This window comes from Leuciscus leuciscus, assembly GCF_965113295.1.
Source record: "Leuciscus leuciscus genome assembly, chromosome: 20".
In the NCBI taxonomy this organism is placed as follows: domain Eukaryota; kingdom Metazoa; phylum Chordata; class Actinopteri; order Cypriniformes; family Leuciscidae; genus Leuciscus; species Leuciscus leuciscus.
The window spans coordinates 1332610-1351716 of record NC_138744.1 but is presented as its reverse complement, the minus strand read 5'-3'; the positions used below and the strand labels follow the sequence as shown (position 1 = coordinate 1351716).

Sequence of the window (19107 nt, the reverse complement as noted above, 5' to 3'; positions counted from 1 at the left end):
AATTTATCCACTTTGGAGAATGTTTTCAAAAAGCTTAATTTTCATTAATAAGAACGGCGTGTCAGTGTCGACGGAAGGACAAACCGGAGAGAAAAAGATGTGTTTTCAAACGAAAAAGCATTAGTGTGTAAGGCCTCGGTGTTTGCCATGCTCTGTGTTTCCCTCTCAGGCTTTATAGAGCCGCTCTCATACAGAAGAAGGAACACACATTAGTCATATAATCACCCATGATTAATTAAGCCATGAATATCATATGATATAAATGCTATGAACGCATGAGTGTGTTGGTGCCGGTCCTGAGTGGGTCTGTGTGTAAACAGCTGTGGGCCGGGTCGGGGGGGTTCTGGGCTCATGTAATCTTCTGGCTAGTCTTCTGCCAGGAAAGAGTGGGCTGTGTGTGATGTGGTCAACTCTCCGTTTTCACCAAACCAACTCTCAAAATCACATCTGGAGCACACTGCCGTTCAGCAGTCCGGGGTCGGTGCCACTCATAATGCTTCTGAAAGAGCTCTTCTGCTCACCAAAGGTGCACTTGTGAAATGAAACTGAATAAAACTGAATATTGTGAAATGTTTTCTATTTTAAAATATAAATTTATTCCTGTGATCAAAGCTGATGTTCAGCATCATTACTCCAGTCTTCAGTGTCACATGATCCTTCACAAATCAGTATAATATGATGATTTGATGCTCAAGAAACATTCATTATTATTATCAGTGTTGAAAACAGTTCATATTTTTGTGGAAACCGTTATACATTTTATTTTTCAGGATTCTTTGATGAATAGAAAGTTCAAAAGAACTTTACTGTAACTTTACTGTAACTTTACTGTAACTTTTGATCAGTTTAGCTCATCCTTGATGAATAAAAGTTCTGATTTATTTTATTTCTTTCCCCAGAATTTTTTTTATTTTTTATTCTTACTGATCACACTTTTGAACGGTAGTGTTTAATGTTATAAAAGCTTTATATTTCAGATAAATGCTGTTCTTTTGAAATTTATTCATCAAAGAATCCTGAAATAAAAATATAAATAACTGTTTTCAACATTGATAATAATCATAAATGTTTCTTGAGCATCAAATCCTCATATTAGAGTGATTTGTGAAGGATCATGTGACACTGAAGACTGGAGTAATGATGCTGAACATTCACAGGAATAAATTACACTTTACTGGATATTCACATAGAAAACAGCTGATTTACATTAGAATAATATTTCACTATATTACCGTTTTTTTGTATTTTTAATCAAATAAATGCAGCCTTGGTGAGCAGAAGAGACTTCTTTTAAAAACATTATAAATCATATCGATCCAGAACTTTTGACTGGTCGTGTGTATTGAGACGATTCTATGTTCTATGTGTACAGATGTGTTGGTGTGAGTTAGCATGAGCGCTCTCAGGAGTGAATAACGCACCGGAGAGGCTCAGCACTGTGGGAACTGTGCGGATCGTGTGTAAAAGAGGAACAGGGACGTCAGAGATCTCCCAGTAAACGGCATTCGTCACTGAGTCTCCGTCACAGGACGTCCTTCCTCCTCAGGACGAGAGCGAGACGCTGAAACATGTTCACTTTCCTCACACACACACACACACACACACACACACACACACACACACACACACACACACACACACACACACCTCTGGGGCTGTGTGTCCACGCAGCGTCTCGGTCAGCAGAGACATGGGGATAGTACTGGACAAAACTATTCCTTTTAGATTCATGTGTCTAGAATTTAAAGAAAAAAGAAAGAAAAGGAGCACAGATTTATCTTTATCACAGGATTATTTAGGATTATAAGAGCATGTGTCTTTTTTTAGAGTAAAAAGGCCAATGAAAACATTATGAAAGTTTTTTTGTTAATTATTTTATTTTGCTTGAATAACGTGTGTGTGTGTGGGGGGGGGGGGGGGGGATTTTCAATTGTGAAAATGTCATGAAAATAAATAGTTGTTTTTTTTATGGTAAAAATGCATTTTAAAAAAAGTGTTCTGTTATAGGGTATAGGTTAGGGTTAGATTATAATATTTATAACTGTCTTCATATAAAAGCAATAGGTGTGTGTGTGAGTGTGTGTGAGTGTGTGTGTGTGTGTGTGTGTGTAGCAGCACAGTGATTGTTAGATCATGTCCTCTGGGGGCGGAGTCAGTGACACTGGAGTGGGAGGAGTCAGTTACACTGGAGTGGGAGGAGTCAGTGGGCGGGGCCAACATGCCTTCAACAAGTCAGACAAACATGCTCAGTTAGTCAGTCAATCTCAGGCACTCGCAGGAGAAGTCATTACCATCTGGACTAGCAGTGGGACGAGACGGAGAACTGAGCTGCACCTGTCCCACACACTCACTCACACACACACACACACACTCAGGGGAGAGATCACACACAGCCTCTATGTGTGGCTGGGACCAGAGCGTCCTGGTAAGTGACATTTCTCTGAGCTTATTTCTGTGGGAAGCCAAGAATGCGTTTTACATTACAATCAACTGTTTCTGTTAATACATTAATTAAATGTTTAGAGCTTATTTAGTTGAGTAGAGGTTGTTAATTATATGTGGTGTGATTGTTTGTTGTGAGGCTTGTGAACTGTTTTATTGGGGCTTTCTAGTTAATTCTTTTTTTTTTGTTTTAGTTCTCGGCTATGAGAGTGTAGTCATTTCTATTTATTTTAATTCATTTAAAACAATTCTTATCTTCTGTATTTATTTGGCTGGATGCATCTATACATATATAATTATATAACAAATTTATATATATATATATATATTTAATTTATTTAAATTAAATGTTTTTTAATGATTTCACCTAAAAGTAGTGTTTTAGATATAGCTTTATATGTTGTCTGTATATTTAGTACGCTTACATCTGATTTCCATGTTTGTTAATGTTGAGTTTTTCAGTTTCACTATGAGTTTTGGTCCTACAGCTGTCCTACGCAAGACTTTCTAACAAAAGAAAAAACTATTTCTGCTCTTCTCTTGTATAATTATTATATTTTTTTTACAAAATTCTAGTATAATAGAAAATGCTCAATTACAACATAAAATATCCACAAATCAACTTTTTTACTTTAGAAGTTGCTGTCTGTTCTGAAACATGAAATTTGACTAATTCAGTGAACTTTATAACGTAATACAAATTATAAAACTGTGAACATTTGTAGTTTATAGGAACGAAAAAAGTTCCCATGAATGCACTTTTAATTCTTCAAGAGGTTTTGATTGAGAATTTCACCTATTTTGTGTCGAGTGTTGGTTGAAGTATCGGATCGGATCACTTTTGCGTCCCAGTGGAAAAACGCTTCTCCTCTTTTGTTTCTGTTTCTCTCACACACACACATTCTCCGGGATGGATTGATGGTTCCTCTGATTCCACATTTAGCCACATTCAGGAGCAGACGGGACTTCCTTCCTCTGTTTTCCTCCATTTGTGACTATTTTTTCACTCCGGGAAGAAAACAGGGAGAGGGGAAGAGGAACGAGGGATAGTTGATGGACAGAAATGAAGAGTAGGACACTAGAGGAGAGATTGTGATCAGTTCAGCTCAGGATGTCTTTTATTTACTTTAAGGAGCACTTTAGCTTCTCTGTGTTGAAAGACGATTCACCAACACTTTATGTATGATGCTTTATACAAGCTTTCATATTGCATTATCTTTTTTCATAAATAGTTGTAAGCAAAGTTAAAATGCAGTGTAATATTTGCAGATTTCTTGTTACATCTGAAATGTGTTGTTTTTCGTGTGTTTTCATAGATTTCACTTTCTAAAGGCAGAACATAAGTATTGTAATATAGTATAACTGTGGTTACAATTATTAATGAGACCATACAATGCATTATAAGGTGCATAATTAAATGCATTATATATATATAAAGGCTTTAACTCTCTGGTTCTCTTCGCGTGGAAAAATGACTGATTTTTCTTTTTTTTCCAATGAAATTAATGTACTATATTTTAGTTTGATAATGTTTTTTATTTAATATTTTGTATTTTTAGGGGATTTTATGGGACTCAATTATATTTACGCTGTATTTATAATCCATTTATTCACTTTTTGAGCATAGACCTGAAAATAAACTGGTAAATCTTGAACGCTTTCGAGCGACAGACTGAAGTTTGATCTCTTTTTAAAGACGACACTTGGCAGATTATTGCTGAAGTGAAAGAAGTTTTAAAAAGTAAACTTAGAAAAGTCACAGAATGTTGTTTAAATGACCGAACAGCACTAGAGGATAAAGTAAAGTGTTACCAGAAACAACCGAGATCTAATTTAGGCAAAAGCAAAGTTTCGAATAAATCTCTTGCTATTAAAGAATATTTGTGTATCATAAATGTTTCATAGAAAAAGAGCATTGATGTAGTTCAACCTTTGCCCTTTACCTAGATAATGTTTAGCTCTCACACAGACTACAGCTCCTCTTCTTGTCCTCAGGCTGCTTCTCATCACAGCTCGGCAATGTTGACTACTGAGGGAGCGCCCTACACCGCAGACAATGAGGAGCTCAAGATGGATGTGGAGGATGCAGACATGACAAAATGGACGGAGGACGAGTTTGAGGAGAAGTGCACGTACGTGGTGAAGGACCACACCTGGGAGGGTCCGGTGGAGAACACACGGGCCGAGGCGTCCTTGCCCAGAAACCTGGCCTTCAAACACCCGGCACACACCAAAGAGGTACGACAACGCCATCACACACTCACGCTTTCTGCACTCTGCTAACAACACAAGCAAACGGAGAGAGTGTCCACATTATCAAACCGCAAGAACTTTGAATGGTTGTGATTTTTTTGTTTAAACGGCATCTCCATAAAGCCACACCTACTGATCACACAACTGGTATTAATCTTCTTTATCTGCACTGTCAGCCCTTGTTTTGTTGAAAAAAAACCCTCCCTGTCTACGTCTGTGTGTGTGCTTAATAATTTCTAACTCGCATTGTCACTCGGCTAACACAAACATCCATACATCAGCGCACCGCATGACAAGCTCCTCGAGCAGCAGAGTGCAAAAGTTGAGCGGCGCGATCGTTTGCCATCTATCACACCGGGTTTATCTGCAGGTCTGTGTCCACCACAGTCCACACACACACACTACTTTCCACCTTTCCTGCGCTAATGACGGCTGACGCTGTGAATGGGATTAGGCTTCTCTTCTTTTCAAAGTGTTTGTAGATCAATAGGAACAGGGTTATGGATTTTTTCATCAATTGCTCTGTCCGTGTTATCTCTTCCTGTTGAGCACGTACTTATGAGCTGATAAAGGGTTAGCACTCTTTCTTCAAGAAACACCTGAGGATCAAACAGGAAGAGAGTGAGTGAAGTCATGTGGGAGATTAGCATGAGGAGAGACGCCGTTTAATGAGTGCTTGTAGTCGCTCTTTACAGGAGTGCAGAGATCCAAACAAAAGTATTTAAAGTATCAAACTCGTACACTGTGGAAACATTATCCTGATTTTAACAGTAAAAGACAGTAAAAATGCTACGGTGAAAAACTGTTAATTGGTTAACGGAGAGTTTCTGTACTATATACGGTGAATAACTTTTTTTTGGACGTGAAAAATAACAATTGTGTAATTTACAGTGAAAGAACGTATATTGACATTCACATTTGATGTATTTTTGGTGAAATAACTGTTTCTTCATAGTTTTTTCTAGTCAGTTATGTACATTAGGGTTTTATGTTACATTTAATGTTGTTAAATTAATGTTTATTGCATTTTTTAATTTCATTTCATGTGTGTTACCATGATGGTGTTTAGTGTGTGTGTGAATGACACTGTGCAGCTTCTAGATATTAGTATTAGCTTTCTCAGCTTGTGATGAGCTTTGGTTCATCATGTGACTCTCATCACCGCTGTGATTGGTCATTGTCAGTGTATTACAATGGTACAAAACAAATATTAGTACTTCAATAGATCGGTAAATTAACATATCAGATAATGAAATATGGTTATTTACTGTATATTTGTTAAGTCTGTAAAACCTAAGATGTTGCTACCGTATTTTTTACGGTAAATTTTTGGCAACCATTTTATTACCGTAAATTTAACGGATTTTTTTTTTTACAGAAAATACATATTTTACATAATAGGCTTTATTAATATAACGCACCTGTGTGATTCGGTGTTGTGTAGAGAGGTTAAGCTCTGGCGCTCTCGTCAGAAGAGTCCGTGCGGTTAATCAGAGGTGAAGCGGGACAAACGAGTCGTCTCTCTCAGCCTTAGGACACAACCTTGATGACCTTTCACTTCCCGTGGCTGTCGGGAGAGGTGACGGTTGAAGAGACGCATGGCTCGGTGTCTTTCAAGTGCGCACATCTGGCTGACTGTCAATTAATTACCCCTCTTTCTCTCTCTCTCACACACACACACACACATACACACACACTAACATAATGATGCTAGCAATAAATCAGAAAATGATTTTGGTCATCAACATCTTTCTCAACTACCTGTTTACCTGCTATTTTTTGACCAGGTCATTGGTGTAGTAAGCAGAGATAAATAACTCAACCCCTGGGTTGTTACGTCTGACCCATGATCTGGGCAACACAAGAAAACTACCCAAAAATACTGAAAAAATAACCTAAAAAATTACCCAAAAGGCTCAACCCAGGATTTGGGTAGAAAAAAACACCCAAGATTTTTTTTTTTTTTTTTTTTAGAGTGTAAGGTCTTCTACCTCTTTCTTAACCACCTGTTTTTAACCACTGTTTATTTTATTTTTTGACCAGGTCATTGGTGTAGTGAGCAGAGAATACATCCCCAAAGGCACACGCTTCGGCCCCCTTGTGGGAGAAAGTTACACTGCAGAAAACGTCCCCAAAGATGCCAACAGGAAGTACTTCTGGCGGGTGAGTTGTTTTGTTTCAGAAGCTTTCAATAAAAGTAGGAGCGGACAAGTTAAAAAAAAAAACGTGTCACTTCCTGTTCCACTGACTGACTTCCTGCGTGACATCATGGGCTGGATGGTTACAGAAGCAGTGAGTTTGTATTGTCAGAGCGATCAGAAACTGCTGAGTAAAGATCTGCTGTTTTGAGAACTGCACTGGCTGAGAGTGCAGCGATTCGTTCATCTTTATTTGACTGTGCAAGTGTGTGGGACCGGAAGTGCTGAATGACTCCTCAGTTCTGCTGCTGTAAATATACACGTCTTTCTTGAGAATACGTGAGCTCGACGGATCATCCGTGTCATCGTAGCGTTCGATCAGTGAAACAAGTCAGCATTACAGCTGTTGTGCCACTACCATTCCCCTCACTCCTCTGTGCCAAGCAGCCGTCGTCACCGAGACACTTCAGCTCGCATTTATATAGCACATCTAGTTCATTAATTTACCAAGCCCAGCAAATGAAGACATGACTACACACTCTTAGACATACACCCTCACACAACTGTATAGTGAGATCAGTATAGAAGAGTTATAGATCAGTATAGAAAAAAACTAAATAAAAATAAGTTATTACTTCAATGAACAGATTACCCTTAACTAAGTTAAAAAGATAAGTTTTCAACTGAGACTGAAAATCTCTATTGCTTGAGCTTGCTGGATATGAAGGGGAAGACTGTTCCACAACTTGGGAGCCACAACTGAAAAAGCTCTCTCAACCTTTGACTTTTTCTTAGAATAAGGGACAAAATTGGTTCGTTGATCTTAATTTCCTACCGGATATGTGGCGCTGGACCACAAAACCAGTCACATGGGTCCATTTTTTGAAATTGAAGTTTATACATAATCTGAAACCAGAATAAATAAGCTTTCCATCGATGTGTGGTTTGTTAGGATAGGACGATATTTGGTCGAGATACAACTATTAGAAAATCTAGAATCTGAGGATGCAAAAAAATCGAAACATTGAGAAAATCCCCTTTAAAGTTGTTCATTTATGTTGGCGATTGTGCTGCATTCACTCACACAAATACATGTTTTATATATTTACGGTAGGAAATTTACAAAATATCTTCATGGAACATGATCTTTACTTAACATCCTAATGTTTTTGGCCATAAAAGAAAAATCGATAATTTTGACCCATACAATGTGTTGTTGGCTATTGCCACAGATATACCCGTGTGACTCGAGACTGGTTTTGTGATCCAGGGTCACACATATATATAACCCTAAAAGGTCATTTGGGGACATGTTATGCATTCTTTCCTGAGTTCCTGTCAGAAAGTGCAAAGTCACCCCGCTCTAGTCTTATTTTCTGTCACTTCTATTTTGCTGCCAAATCTAAGATCCCCAAGCGGAACAACTCTGGTCTTTACCTACTAGTGACAGCATTGATATCATTCTTTCCTCAGTTACTGTCAGTCTTTCACCATATGGTACAAGACAGGTGATGACACAGTCACTGGTGAGAGTTTTTGAAGTAGAAGAGGAAGTACAGTGTTGACGTTTCAGAGGGAAACCTTGTTTGTGACGTCTCAAAGTGTTCCTGGAACTTGCAAGCTTAGTGTAGAACTCATAGTGAGACAGGCGTCCCCCCTAACAAACTTCAGACGAGTCCTAGGACTGTTGGAGAGACTATGAATATTAGTGCGGGGGTGTTTGCTGACTCACTGTGTGACTTTATAAGAGCAAATCCCACTCATTTGTTTCACAGACATGAGAAACACACTGGGGGACTTGAGAACAGAACATGTTTAATCGCGTCTGATCTTCATTTTCTTCTTTATGTTTTGTAGATATACTCAAATGGAGAGTTCTGCCATTTTGTGGACGGACTGGACGAGGAGAAGAGTAACTGGATGCGTTATGTGAATCCAGCTCATTCCCAGCAGGAGCAGAATCTTGCCGCCTGCCAAAACGGGATGAGCATCTATTTCTACACCGTCAAGGCCATTCCTGCTGACCAGGAGCTTCTGGTGTGGTACTGCCCTGAGTTTGCCCGCCGCCTCAACTACCCTGCCTCTGGAGAGATTATGATGCAAAAACTCAGTAAGTTCATGCAAACAACTTCTCTTTGTTTGTCATAGCCCTGGGGTCTCATTTATAACCGTTGCGTGGCACAAAACAGACCCTGAAAGAGCCGTACGCCACTTCACACGCATTAGTTGTGATTTATAAACACAAACTTGACAGGAAAATTTTGCGCAAAATTTTATCCATGCGTACGAACATTCTGGAGACGGAGCAGTGTAACGACACCGATGATGATCTGAGGAACTGATGAAGGAAAACCACTTTAAATCTTCATTATGAGTCCTAATCATGTACATACATACATAAATACAGTTTACATAAATAAAAGAATGATTAAAACTATCTAATATACACATTTAGATTAAATATGCCATTCTCATTAATGGAGTTAAGCACTTATTTCACATTTCCGAGAAGTAAAAAAAAAAAAAAAAATTCTAATAAATAGAAATATTAGTAGTGTATGTCATGCTTTTGAACACTTTTCCTGCGGCATGCTGTGTTTTAATGTTTTAACTACAGCGAGGATTGCTTAGCACATGATGATAATAGCAGAACTCGTGGTCTGAGGAAATATTTTCACGCAAATAATGATCAATTATGCACAATAAGGACTATCTGTTTCCATTACAAATATAAAGCAATTAAAAATAGTGGAAAAGATTGAGAAAAACTTTCTCTGAAATGTATTTTTTACAATTTGATTTATTTATTCCAAAACAAGGCGAGGATCGGCTACTAAAAGATTTTGACGCACATCCATATCTCATATTTTCCTAATGTCTTGTACCGTTAAACATGGTCTCACGTGGATGAATATGCAAATGTTAATGATAGGACATGCATAGTAAAACAAGGCGTTGTAAGCTCATATACGGTTATTTCGGGGAGGAGACGCATGTTCACAATCTTCCTCTGACTGGGATTATAAAGGGAATTTAACGCAGGTTCTGGCGTTCGCACGTTTTTTAAAGTTTGCATATTTTTTGCCGTTCACCATTTTTGTCTTTCGGGCGCACATACACTTTTAGTAAGGATCCTACGCACAGTTTTATAAATGAGACCCCTGGTTCCTCGTTATCTCAGTTTAAGTCAAGGAAAACATGCCATCCCACTTTAGAGATAGACCATTGTGCAAACACACCAGCGTCTTCTCTTTCATCTGCGTTAGGATCGGAATTCTTTGAACCACTCGATTTCTCCGCTTTCTTCCCCAACAATGTTTTCCTTCAGACTAATTACAAAGAATAGCAGTGTAATGTTCCAGCCATTGGTGTTTGAGGATGTTCTTTAAACATGAAAGTGCAGGCTAAGGTTTGTTTTGCCCAACATAATAAACCGGCAATAAAAGTCCTCAAAGCTGAAAGGACGAGACAGAAGAAAAGATTGATACGGAGGACAGGGGGAGATTATAGCTAGGTGAACAGGCCAGTCAGTGTGACTCCTCTCCCCAGAGTCATGCGCATACCCCGGGGCCGCTGGATGTAGCCGACCCCTTGAGCTCAACACACACACACACACACATAGACAAGCCTGTAATTACACCTACTCCCTCATACCTGCAGCCTGAAGAGGGAATAATAGCCCCTGGATCTCAAAGCTGAAACAGCAGTGAAACCTAGTGTGACTCAGCCCAACAGAACGGGGGTGATCTGACTGACACAACCTCCCACATGAAACTGATTTAGACGTTGACTTTCTATTTCACTGGCCCTGTCTGGTGTACAACGACAGCACATTCAGCCAACGTGTATCTTAAGTGCCTTCATTCCTACCATCCTGCCTCAGGAGGTGTGGGAGGAACTTTTTCATTTGCTTGCCACTTTAAGAGTAAGGAGAGGCTAGTAAGAGCGTGCGCAAGAGAAGAAAAAAAAAACATCTCCATTGACTAGTTGAACTTCCTGGCGGCAGGGCTGTGCTGACAGATTGATATCTCTGTGATCGCCGGCTGTTTGTTTTTGGCAAGCTCTCTAGGGAGGAACAGAACTGGTGCTATCTGTGGAAGAGAGGTGGGGGGGGGGAGAACTGATAACCTCTCGGTTTGTTTACACGTCGCTGCCGGGACAGAAGGATAGGGGAGTAGAGAGTACGGTACATCTTTTAAGGGATGCACACAGTCATATTCACACTTGAATTCACCACAGTTAACCCTGTGAATGTTAAGTGGACAGGAAGCAGGAAGTTATTTAATTGTTTACATCCTTTTAAAGGAGATAAGTATTTAAGACGTATGGGAAAGTAATTTTCTAATTAGCTTTCCACCTTTCATTAAATGTGGGTGTGTGGAAGAGTCCGGGTGGTTTATAATGGGTCTATTTAGCCCAAACATTCTGACTCCTCGTCTGATTTGTTTTTTAATGTGAATTCTGTGCAAGCTTTTAAGTTTGAGGTTGTGCAGAAATTTGGGAGCTCATGAAAGATCGATCACTAAATAATATCCGGTCTCTTTGGACTCTACAAGGGAGAGATCTAGGCATGTAGATCCCTATTAGCAGGACGCCATCCGTCCCCCCACACCCACTCAGTGAACCCCATTAGATAGTATCAGTGCATCCATCCCACCCTGACCGGGGCGCTGTCAGGCTCACATCCTGTAGACCCTAACACCAGACAATTTGTCAAACTGTCACACTAAGTGAACCACTGGGGTGCTTTGTTGAAATTTGGTTTAAGAAGAGCTATGTGCTCCGGGACAATGGAGCTGCTGTATCCCTCAAATTAACAATAACTGGATTGGATGTACTTGTTTCTCAATCTCGTTGACAAGTAATATGTGTAAAACAATACACAATTAGATAATACCAGTTTAGCTCAACCAATCACCAACCAATGCTTCATTGTGTTCAGTCTGTGTGTAAAAAGAGCATTAGCAATTAAAGAAAAAAACACTTCAGCAAAACATGATCAGCTCAAAGTGTCAGAATCATTTTTGGTCCCAAATGTTTATAAATGTCACTGGTAGTCACTGTATGAAGAATATCTGGGTATAATATGTCACAGTTTACTTTATTTTGCTCTCCTCACTTACAGAAATTAACTATAGTGTCCTTCACACACTAGTAAAAAGATATAAAAATTTTTATCTGGTGTTTGAATGTTTTTTGTTGTTGGTTTGACTGTATATTTACAACCTGTTTTTGAAGCACTGAACATCATGGCCAATCAGAGGTGTTTATGGTTCCGCTCATCAGCGCTCAAAGCGTCACATTTTTGAAAATTTCAGTATTGACTTGATACAGAAGTCTGTACTTTTTGACAACTCTAACACAAAGAGATATGTGAATTCGTGAGACAATTATTGACATTGTTTTATTGTGTGTGAACAGAGCAGAGCCTGATTGAAGCCAAGCAGCAAGCGACCGTAGTCAAGCACCCGGTGAAAAGAGAGCACAGCGTTTCAGAGATCTTGAAAGACGTTCTGCAAGAACCCAGCAGACCTCTTCCCACCCGTCCTCGTTGCCCAAACACCCCAGACCGACCTCTGTACCCCAGTCCCGTCTATCCGCTCCGCCCTTCCCTAAATGAGGACTTTTTAAAGAGCACCACAGTGTTTGGCCTCCCGAGCCGCTCCCACAGACAGTGTTCAGCGACGCCCAGCCCTTCTGCACACAGCAGTCCCGAGAGAAGTCCAGAAAGCAGTCCTGCACCAGCATCCCTTGAGCCACGAGACAGTCTTCTTTCCTTCTCTCCAGCACTGTACAGTCGAGGCCTGAACCACTACCATGGCTACCCACCGGCCAGCTCAATGCCATTCTACCCGAACCCGCACTACTCACGCTACCTCATGCCCCACTACCCTGTTAGTAGTCTGAGTGGGCCACCTACCCTAGGGGGAATGTTTCCACACATGTACCCGTTTTACAGCAGCCTGATCCCCCATCATGTACCCTTCCCACCTGGGATGCTTCCATCTGAGGGCGGTCGACAATTCCTGCTTCCCCCGGACTCTCCGGCTCCCAGGGATCTCCTTCTCCCAGCGGCCACCAGTGCCTTTTCCGCAGCCACTTCTCTTAAAGACAAACCCATCATCCACGGGCACGGGCACCACTACGCTCCTGCCGGCGGGTCTCCAACAGCCGGTTCGGGAGCCTCTACGGGACGCGTTCCTACCAAGCCTACCTCAGCCATTCTGAGCACCAGCCGCACAGAGGACGAGGCCATCAATCTCAGCAAGATGAAGCGAGGCTCCGCAGGCTACAAAAGTCTCGATTATCCACTTAAGAAGCAGAACGGGAAGATCAAGTACGAGTGCAATGTTTGCACCAAGACTTTCGGGCAACTTTCCAATCTCAAGGTAAGCAAGAGAACCGTCTCTCTGTGTGCTATATTTGAAATACTCCTCGTAGTGCCTAGTAGGGTTGTGTATCCTTTGAATTTTAACCATTCCGATTTTGATTGCGATTCTTATCGATTCCTGATTTCGATTCCAATAAGGTATATATATATTAAAAAAAACTTAGATATCATTCACATAGTCTTATTGCAAAACATTTAATTTCAGCTGAAGATCATGAACAAAAATCAACAGGCTAAAGAACACTTTGCCTGTAATTTAAAAATACCATAGAAAAACAACTAGCCTAACTAATATAAATGTCAAGCATTATTAAAGACAAGTATTTTTTTTTTGCAATCGCACCCAATAGATACAACTGAACAAAGATATACGATTGAAATTAACAGTAATTTAAGATTTTAAGGTATTCAGGTAGAAACTGCACTTTATAATTAAAATATACATTAAAAAAATAGTTACAAAAGTTATTTGTATCCAACAAGTATCCGATTCCTGACCTCAAGTATTTGATTCCAGAATTGGATTTCAATTTGATTCGATTCCCAACCCTAGTGCCTATCTAACCTATCTTTATTTTCAGGTTCACCTGCGTGTCCACAGTGGTGAACGACCCTTTAAGTGTCAGACCTGCAATAAAGGTTTCACCCAGCTGGCCCACCTGCAGAAACACTTTCTGGTCCACACCGGAGAGAAACCCCACGAGTGCCAGGTAAAATAAACATAATATGTAATATAATGTACAGTCAAACCAAAATTGCTTGGTGATTGGTTGAGCTAAACTGGTATTATCTAATTGTGTAGTTAAATTTAACAGCTGACAGATATTCAACATAATTCATTTGTGAAAACCAGTCAAATATCAACTGATCTGATTGAGTTCTTCTCATATTTTATCACCATTTTCTAAACTATAGCGAATAAACTGTGATAATGTGAGAAATGTTGATGTCTGAATACATGTAGCTTTGACTGAGTTCTCCGCACAGATGAGAGCGAGATCCTAAAACTCTGCTTTGACCTTCACAGGTGTGTCACAAGCGTTTCAGCAGCACGAGCAACTTGAAAACACATTTGCGGCTGCATTCTGGGGAAAAGCCCTACCAGTGCAAGATCTGCCCAGCCAAGTTTACACAGTTCGTCCACCTCAAGCTGCACAAACGGCTACACACACGAGAGCGTCCACACCAGTGCCCACACTGCCACCGCAACTACATCCACCTCAACAGTCTGCGGCTCCATCTCAAAGGCTATTGCTTAGCGCTCATCCCTCCTCCCAGCTGCAGCCTCGACGAACTCAACCGCGTCAACGAGGAGATCGAACGCTTCGACATCAGCGATAACGCAGACCGGCTGGAAGAGATGGAGGGGTTTGACGTGGACGGCACGGTGGAGAAACAGATCTTTGGTTTGCTCTGGCAAGAGATGGATTTTAAGGCGTCGTATCACACGGTTAGCACTAGCGGAGACCGGCACCCGTCGACACCGTATCGTCTGAGCGAACATGGAAGCGAGGCGTCGGTCATCAAGGTTCATTGCAGCAGCCCTATTCAACTCCTACCCATCACGGTTAAAAAGGAGACAGAGGAGGCCATGGAAACCTAGCCGACGAGACGCTTTGGACCAGAATACACAATTCTTCTCAAAGAATCAGGCTTTTAAAGGGATAGTTCACCCAAAAATGAAAATTAGCCCATGATTTACTCACCGACAAGCCATCCTGGATGTATATGACATTCTTCATATACAGTTATATAAAAAAATGTCCTGGCTCTTCCAAGCTTTATAATGGCAGTGAATGGATGTATATTTTTTTAAGTCCATCATAAAAGTGCATCTTGTCATACACACCTATGATGAGTTGAGGGAGAGTAAATCATGGGCTAATCTTCATTTTTGGGTGAACTGCTCCTTTAAGTTCAGGGACTTCAGTACTCAGGGCTAACAGACATTGATCCAGTCCATCAGTGCTCCAGTATGTCCTACACAAATGATAAAGACAATCATATCTTTTTTTATTATTATTATTATTTGCTCTTCTTGGTGTTTATTTTTAAGTTTGTTACTTAATCTATTTAATTTATTGTTCAACGCGTCATTCTTCACAACCAATACGATGTTTACAATGACTCATTGTAATTTACTGTTTTATATATTTCCTTCTACTATCTTCTTTGCGGATGGTAAGTGTAAATAGTGTCCCGGTTGACTGTGATCTGATGCGCGACTGCAGAGAGCTTCCCACATTCAGGTTGATTATTTAATGTGGGCTGAAGTCAAAGGAAGGCTTTTTTTTTTTTTTTTTTTTACTCTAGGAAGGGTTACATATCTGTGTACGTGTTTTACATAACATTTATTTCTCTTAATGTTGAGCTCTACACAATATAATGAATGCAAAAAGGGCATATTATATATTAACAACTGTTACCTCAGATGTGGGAGTGTGTGTGTGTGCGTGTGTGTGCTTGTATTGAGAGCTATATGTGATGTTTGTTTTGCTAACCAAATGTCCCAGTGTGCAGTTCTGCATATGGTCCAAAGAAACGCAGTCTGTCACACACACAGGCTGTGAGATCGACACTGCTTCTTCCTTATTGTGTGGCACATCACTGAAACCAAAAATGATAAAGAAATGAGAATGTGTAGAGGATAACCAAAGCGAACTCTTCAGAGATGTGCGAACGCAGTGTGAGCTGCTGCGACTGTCTGTTCTGAGGTCAGTGGTGACGACCACCTCGGCCTTCGTATGCACTGGCTCTTTGTCTTTCATCTTGTGTTTGTACTTTTCCCTTTGTTTTTAATATGATTCTGTCCAGCGATATTAGCAGGAGACACATGTGCTGTGAGGTAGTAGTAGTATCTCATAAACTCTCTGTTCTAAAGTATGACCAAAGTCTACACCTCATCTTCAGCTTTAAATTAAAGAAAAAGACTGTCTTTGTTTACATACTGGTTTACGTAGCTATTTAAGTACAGCTTTGACAAAATGTAAATTATAATATAAATCTTCACTGATCTAATGCATTTTTGTGGCTTGTGTGCTCTTTCATTATATATCGGGTACAAGGTTTGATTTTATTCTACTCTAAACCACCATGTGGCACAAAAACTGAGCGCAGCACTTTCCTAAACATCCGTGTGAAACTGGAACATTTGGCTGATCCTTGACGCTAATTCATTCTGAGAGAAAGGTGTTGTGATGGAGCCTCGAGAGGGATATATGGTGATCAACAAAAATGGTCAAATATGTCAAATGTTTTGGTTTGCGAAATCAAGGGAGCGCAAAACTTTAGTGAGAAAAGGCAAAAGCATTGAGATATATCTCTTCAATTAGAAATTATATTTGGCATTCAATCAGATCTGTTATTTTTAACCCTTAAAGAGTTTTTGCATCATGATGACTTTTGTTTTTCAGATAAAAACATAGTGTTCAAATGTGCAAAAAACTTATTTGCAATTAAATACAACAACAAAAAACGGCCCAAAATAAATTTAATTTAGGAACTAAACATCCGTGTGAACCTGTAAAATTGGCTGATTCTTGATGCAAAGTTGATTTTGAGACAAAGGTCTTTGATGGAACCAGTAAAGCGATACGATGACGAACAAAAACTATGTCGAATGTTTTGGTTTCTCCCGAGAAACTTTGTGAAATCTTTGCGAGCGAACGCACAGTTTCACAGGGGAACGCAACACTTTAGTGAGAAGATGCAAAAGCATTGAGATATATTTCTTAAAAAAAAAAATTCTATCAGATCAGTTATTTTTAACCCTTAAAGAGTTTTTGCATCATGACTTTTGTTTTTCAGATAAAAAAAAATGTGCAAAAAAAAAATTTGCAATTAAATGCAGCAAAAAAACAAAAACAAAACAAAATAAAAAAGCCAAAAATAAATTCAATTTAGAAAATATGTAAGGGCTCTGATTCTTAGGTACTTAAAAATACAGCAAACTACCCTTTCCAGTGCATTAAAAACTATAGCGAGTAGCTCCGGGGTAAAAGTTAGCAACCCCACAATTACGAGATGCTTCATGAACATTTCCCATGAAGAGAGCCATGACTCAACAGACAAAAGAATCAGCCAATGTGTCAAATTCCACACGCACAAATCATGAGCTGTTAGTAATGCCACCACCACAACAGGCCTATACATCACACTACCCCACTATAATAATGAAATGCATATGAATGCAAGACAATTAATATCTTTGCACAAAAACATCAAAATGTTGTGTACAGTATTGTGACCAGCTGTGACCACAACAGGGACTTTTGATGGATTATCATGCAGGGTATCCCACTTTAAACTATCTCATTAGTCTAAAATCCTCATAACTGTACATTATACATTTTCAAGATGTTCTTATTTTTAATGAAAATCTGTCCAAGCAACATTTACTGAAGCGTCCTAAACACTTCAAGCCAAAAACACTCTGAACTGAATGAGTAGAAGGTATTTTGATTGTTGAACAGATGTGGGAACACACAGCTCTTCCTAATCCAGCTCTTCTGAGAACACTGACTACATCAACTGGAATCCCTTTCAGCTCTTCTAAAAATGTACATTTATAGGTCCCATGTGAGCATGTGGATTATACTTGATAATTGGCTTTCTCCGTTTCCCGCTGTGATGAAGAAGAAGATGATGATGATGATGATGTCTGAATCACTGACGCTAAAAGGGGAAAGTTGCAGAAACAATTGTGTTTTCAGAACAGAGAATGGCCAGAACAGCAAATCTGAGTCTACCGATTATTGTTTAACCGAGTATAAACATAAAAGTCACAGACTCATTGGAAAAACAGGCCTCTATCTACATGTTTAAATATACACAGGCAAATTATTGATAAATAAAGTCTTAATAATCTCACACAGTTACAGCACAATATATGTTATGAGCTCAAAACACTTTTACCACAGTGCATGATTTGTAAACTACTATATTTTAACGTTTGCATCACATGTGTGTGTGTTCGGCTCACCTGTTGTTCACACTTGAGGAGTCAATCACACACAAGTTACAATCACAGAGATACAAGAATATGATGCACTAACACCAGCTTTAGCATCTCACGTTTGCTTCTGTTCACACTAGAGTCCATCATCTCTTCTAAACCACTCGATGGCTCAGCACTTTCTTAATGACCGCGTTTATGATGATGATGATCGTGGAAATGTGGCTGATGCTTCACGCGATCGCAGTTAAAAAAAGATCCTGTTAAATAATTAATAATTTATGTTATATTAAAGCGGCAGACAAGCACGCGCTTAGAACAAACAGAACGATAGTATAATTTAGTTTATAGTTATCTTTATCGTTCTTGGTGTGAACGGGCCTTAAACGCACATTAACATGATTTTTATTATACAATAAACAACAAATAGTAACATGATAATAAACCACTGGCTGACTTTTCCAATGGATGACGTCACGTCATCATCGTTAGATTCAAATGGTAAATATCATAGGCTATATCAAGTTGCATGGGTGTCCACCTGAGATAATAACCATATTTATAAGGAAATCATCATAATTCATATTAATAATAATATTAAAAATGCTAGTAATGGTTAGGTTAGGTTTAGTCTAGGTGCTGCTCTATTTTCAAACGAGATAAAGCATTAACCTTTAACAACCTTACCGGGCCTTTCTGAGCGCGCGATACGTACAACAACAGATGTAGAATAACAAAACACTGGCAGATTAATGTTCATCTGTTTCAGATAAAACTGAGATGCTTTTAGCGCCGAGGACGTGCCAGAAGCAACGTAATATAATGTTGCTGAGAGTCGCCACATTTAAAAATGTCCATAGCATAAGTAGTATAATTGATGCACTTAATATTCAACAGCATTATTTATTATTGAATATTATATGAGACCT

The 19107-nt window shown here is 39.4% G+C and overlaps 1 protein-coding gene across 1 annotated transcript; it reads left to right on the top strand.

Moving 5' to 3' along the window:
• Positions 1-2258: 2258 nt before the first annotated feature.
• Positions 2259-16246, top strand: prdm1a (PR domain containing 1a, with ZNF domain). The gene is made up of 7 exons (XM_082150729.1): positions 2259-2425; positions 4438-4680; positions 6739-6858; positions 8691-8943; positions 12255-13222; positions 13806-13934; positions 14252-16246. The coding sequence occupies exons 1-7, from the start codon at positions 2399-2401 to the stop codon at positions 14825-14827; spliced, it is 2316 nt and encodes a 771-aa protein (XP_082006855.1). The 5' UTR covers positions 2259-2398; the 3' UTR covers positions 14828-16246.
• The last annotated feature ends 2861 nt before the right edge of the window (positions 16247-19107 follow it).

Bases quoted from the DNA above. Each gene is read 5' to 3' on its own strand.
- prdm1a (XM_082150729.1), top strand. From the start codon at position 2,399: ATGTGTGGCTGGGACCAGAGCGTCCTG. The intron at 6,859-8,690 runs GTGAGTTGTTTT...TATGTTTTGTAG, and splicing joins ACAGGAAGTACTTCTGGCGG to ATATACTCAAATGGAGAGTT. The intron at 13,223-13,805 runs GTAAGCAAGAGA...CTTTATTTTCAG, and splicing joins GGCAACTTTCCAATCTCAAG to GTTCACCTGCGTGTCCACAG.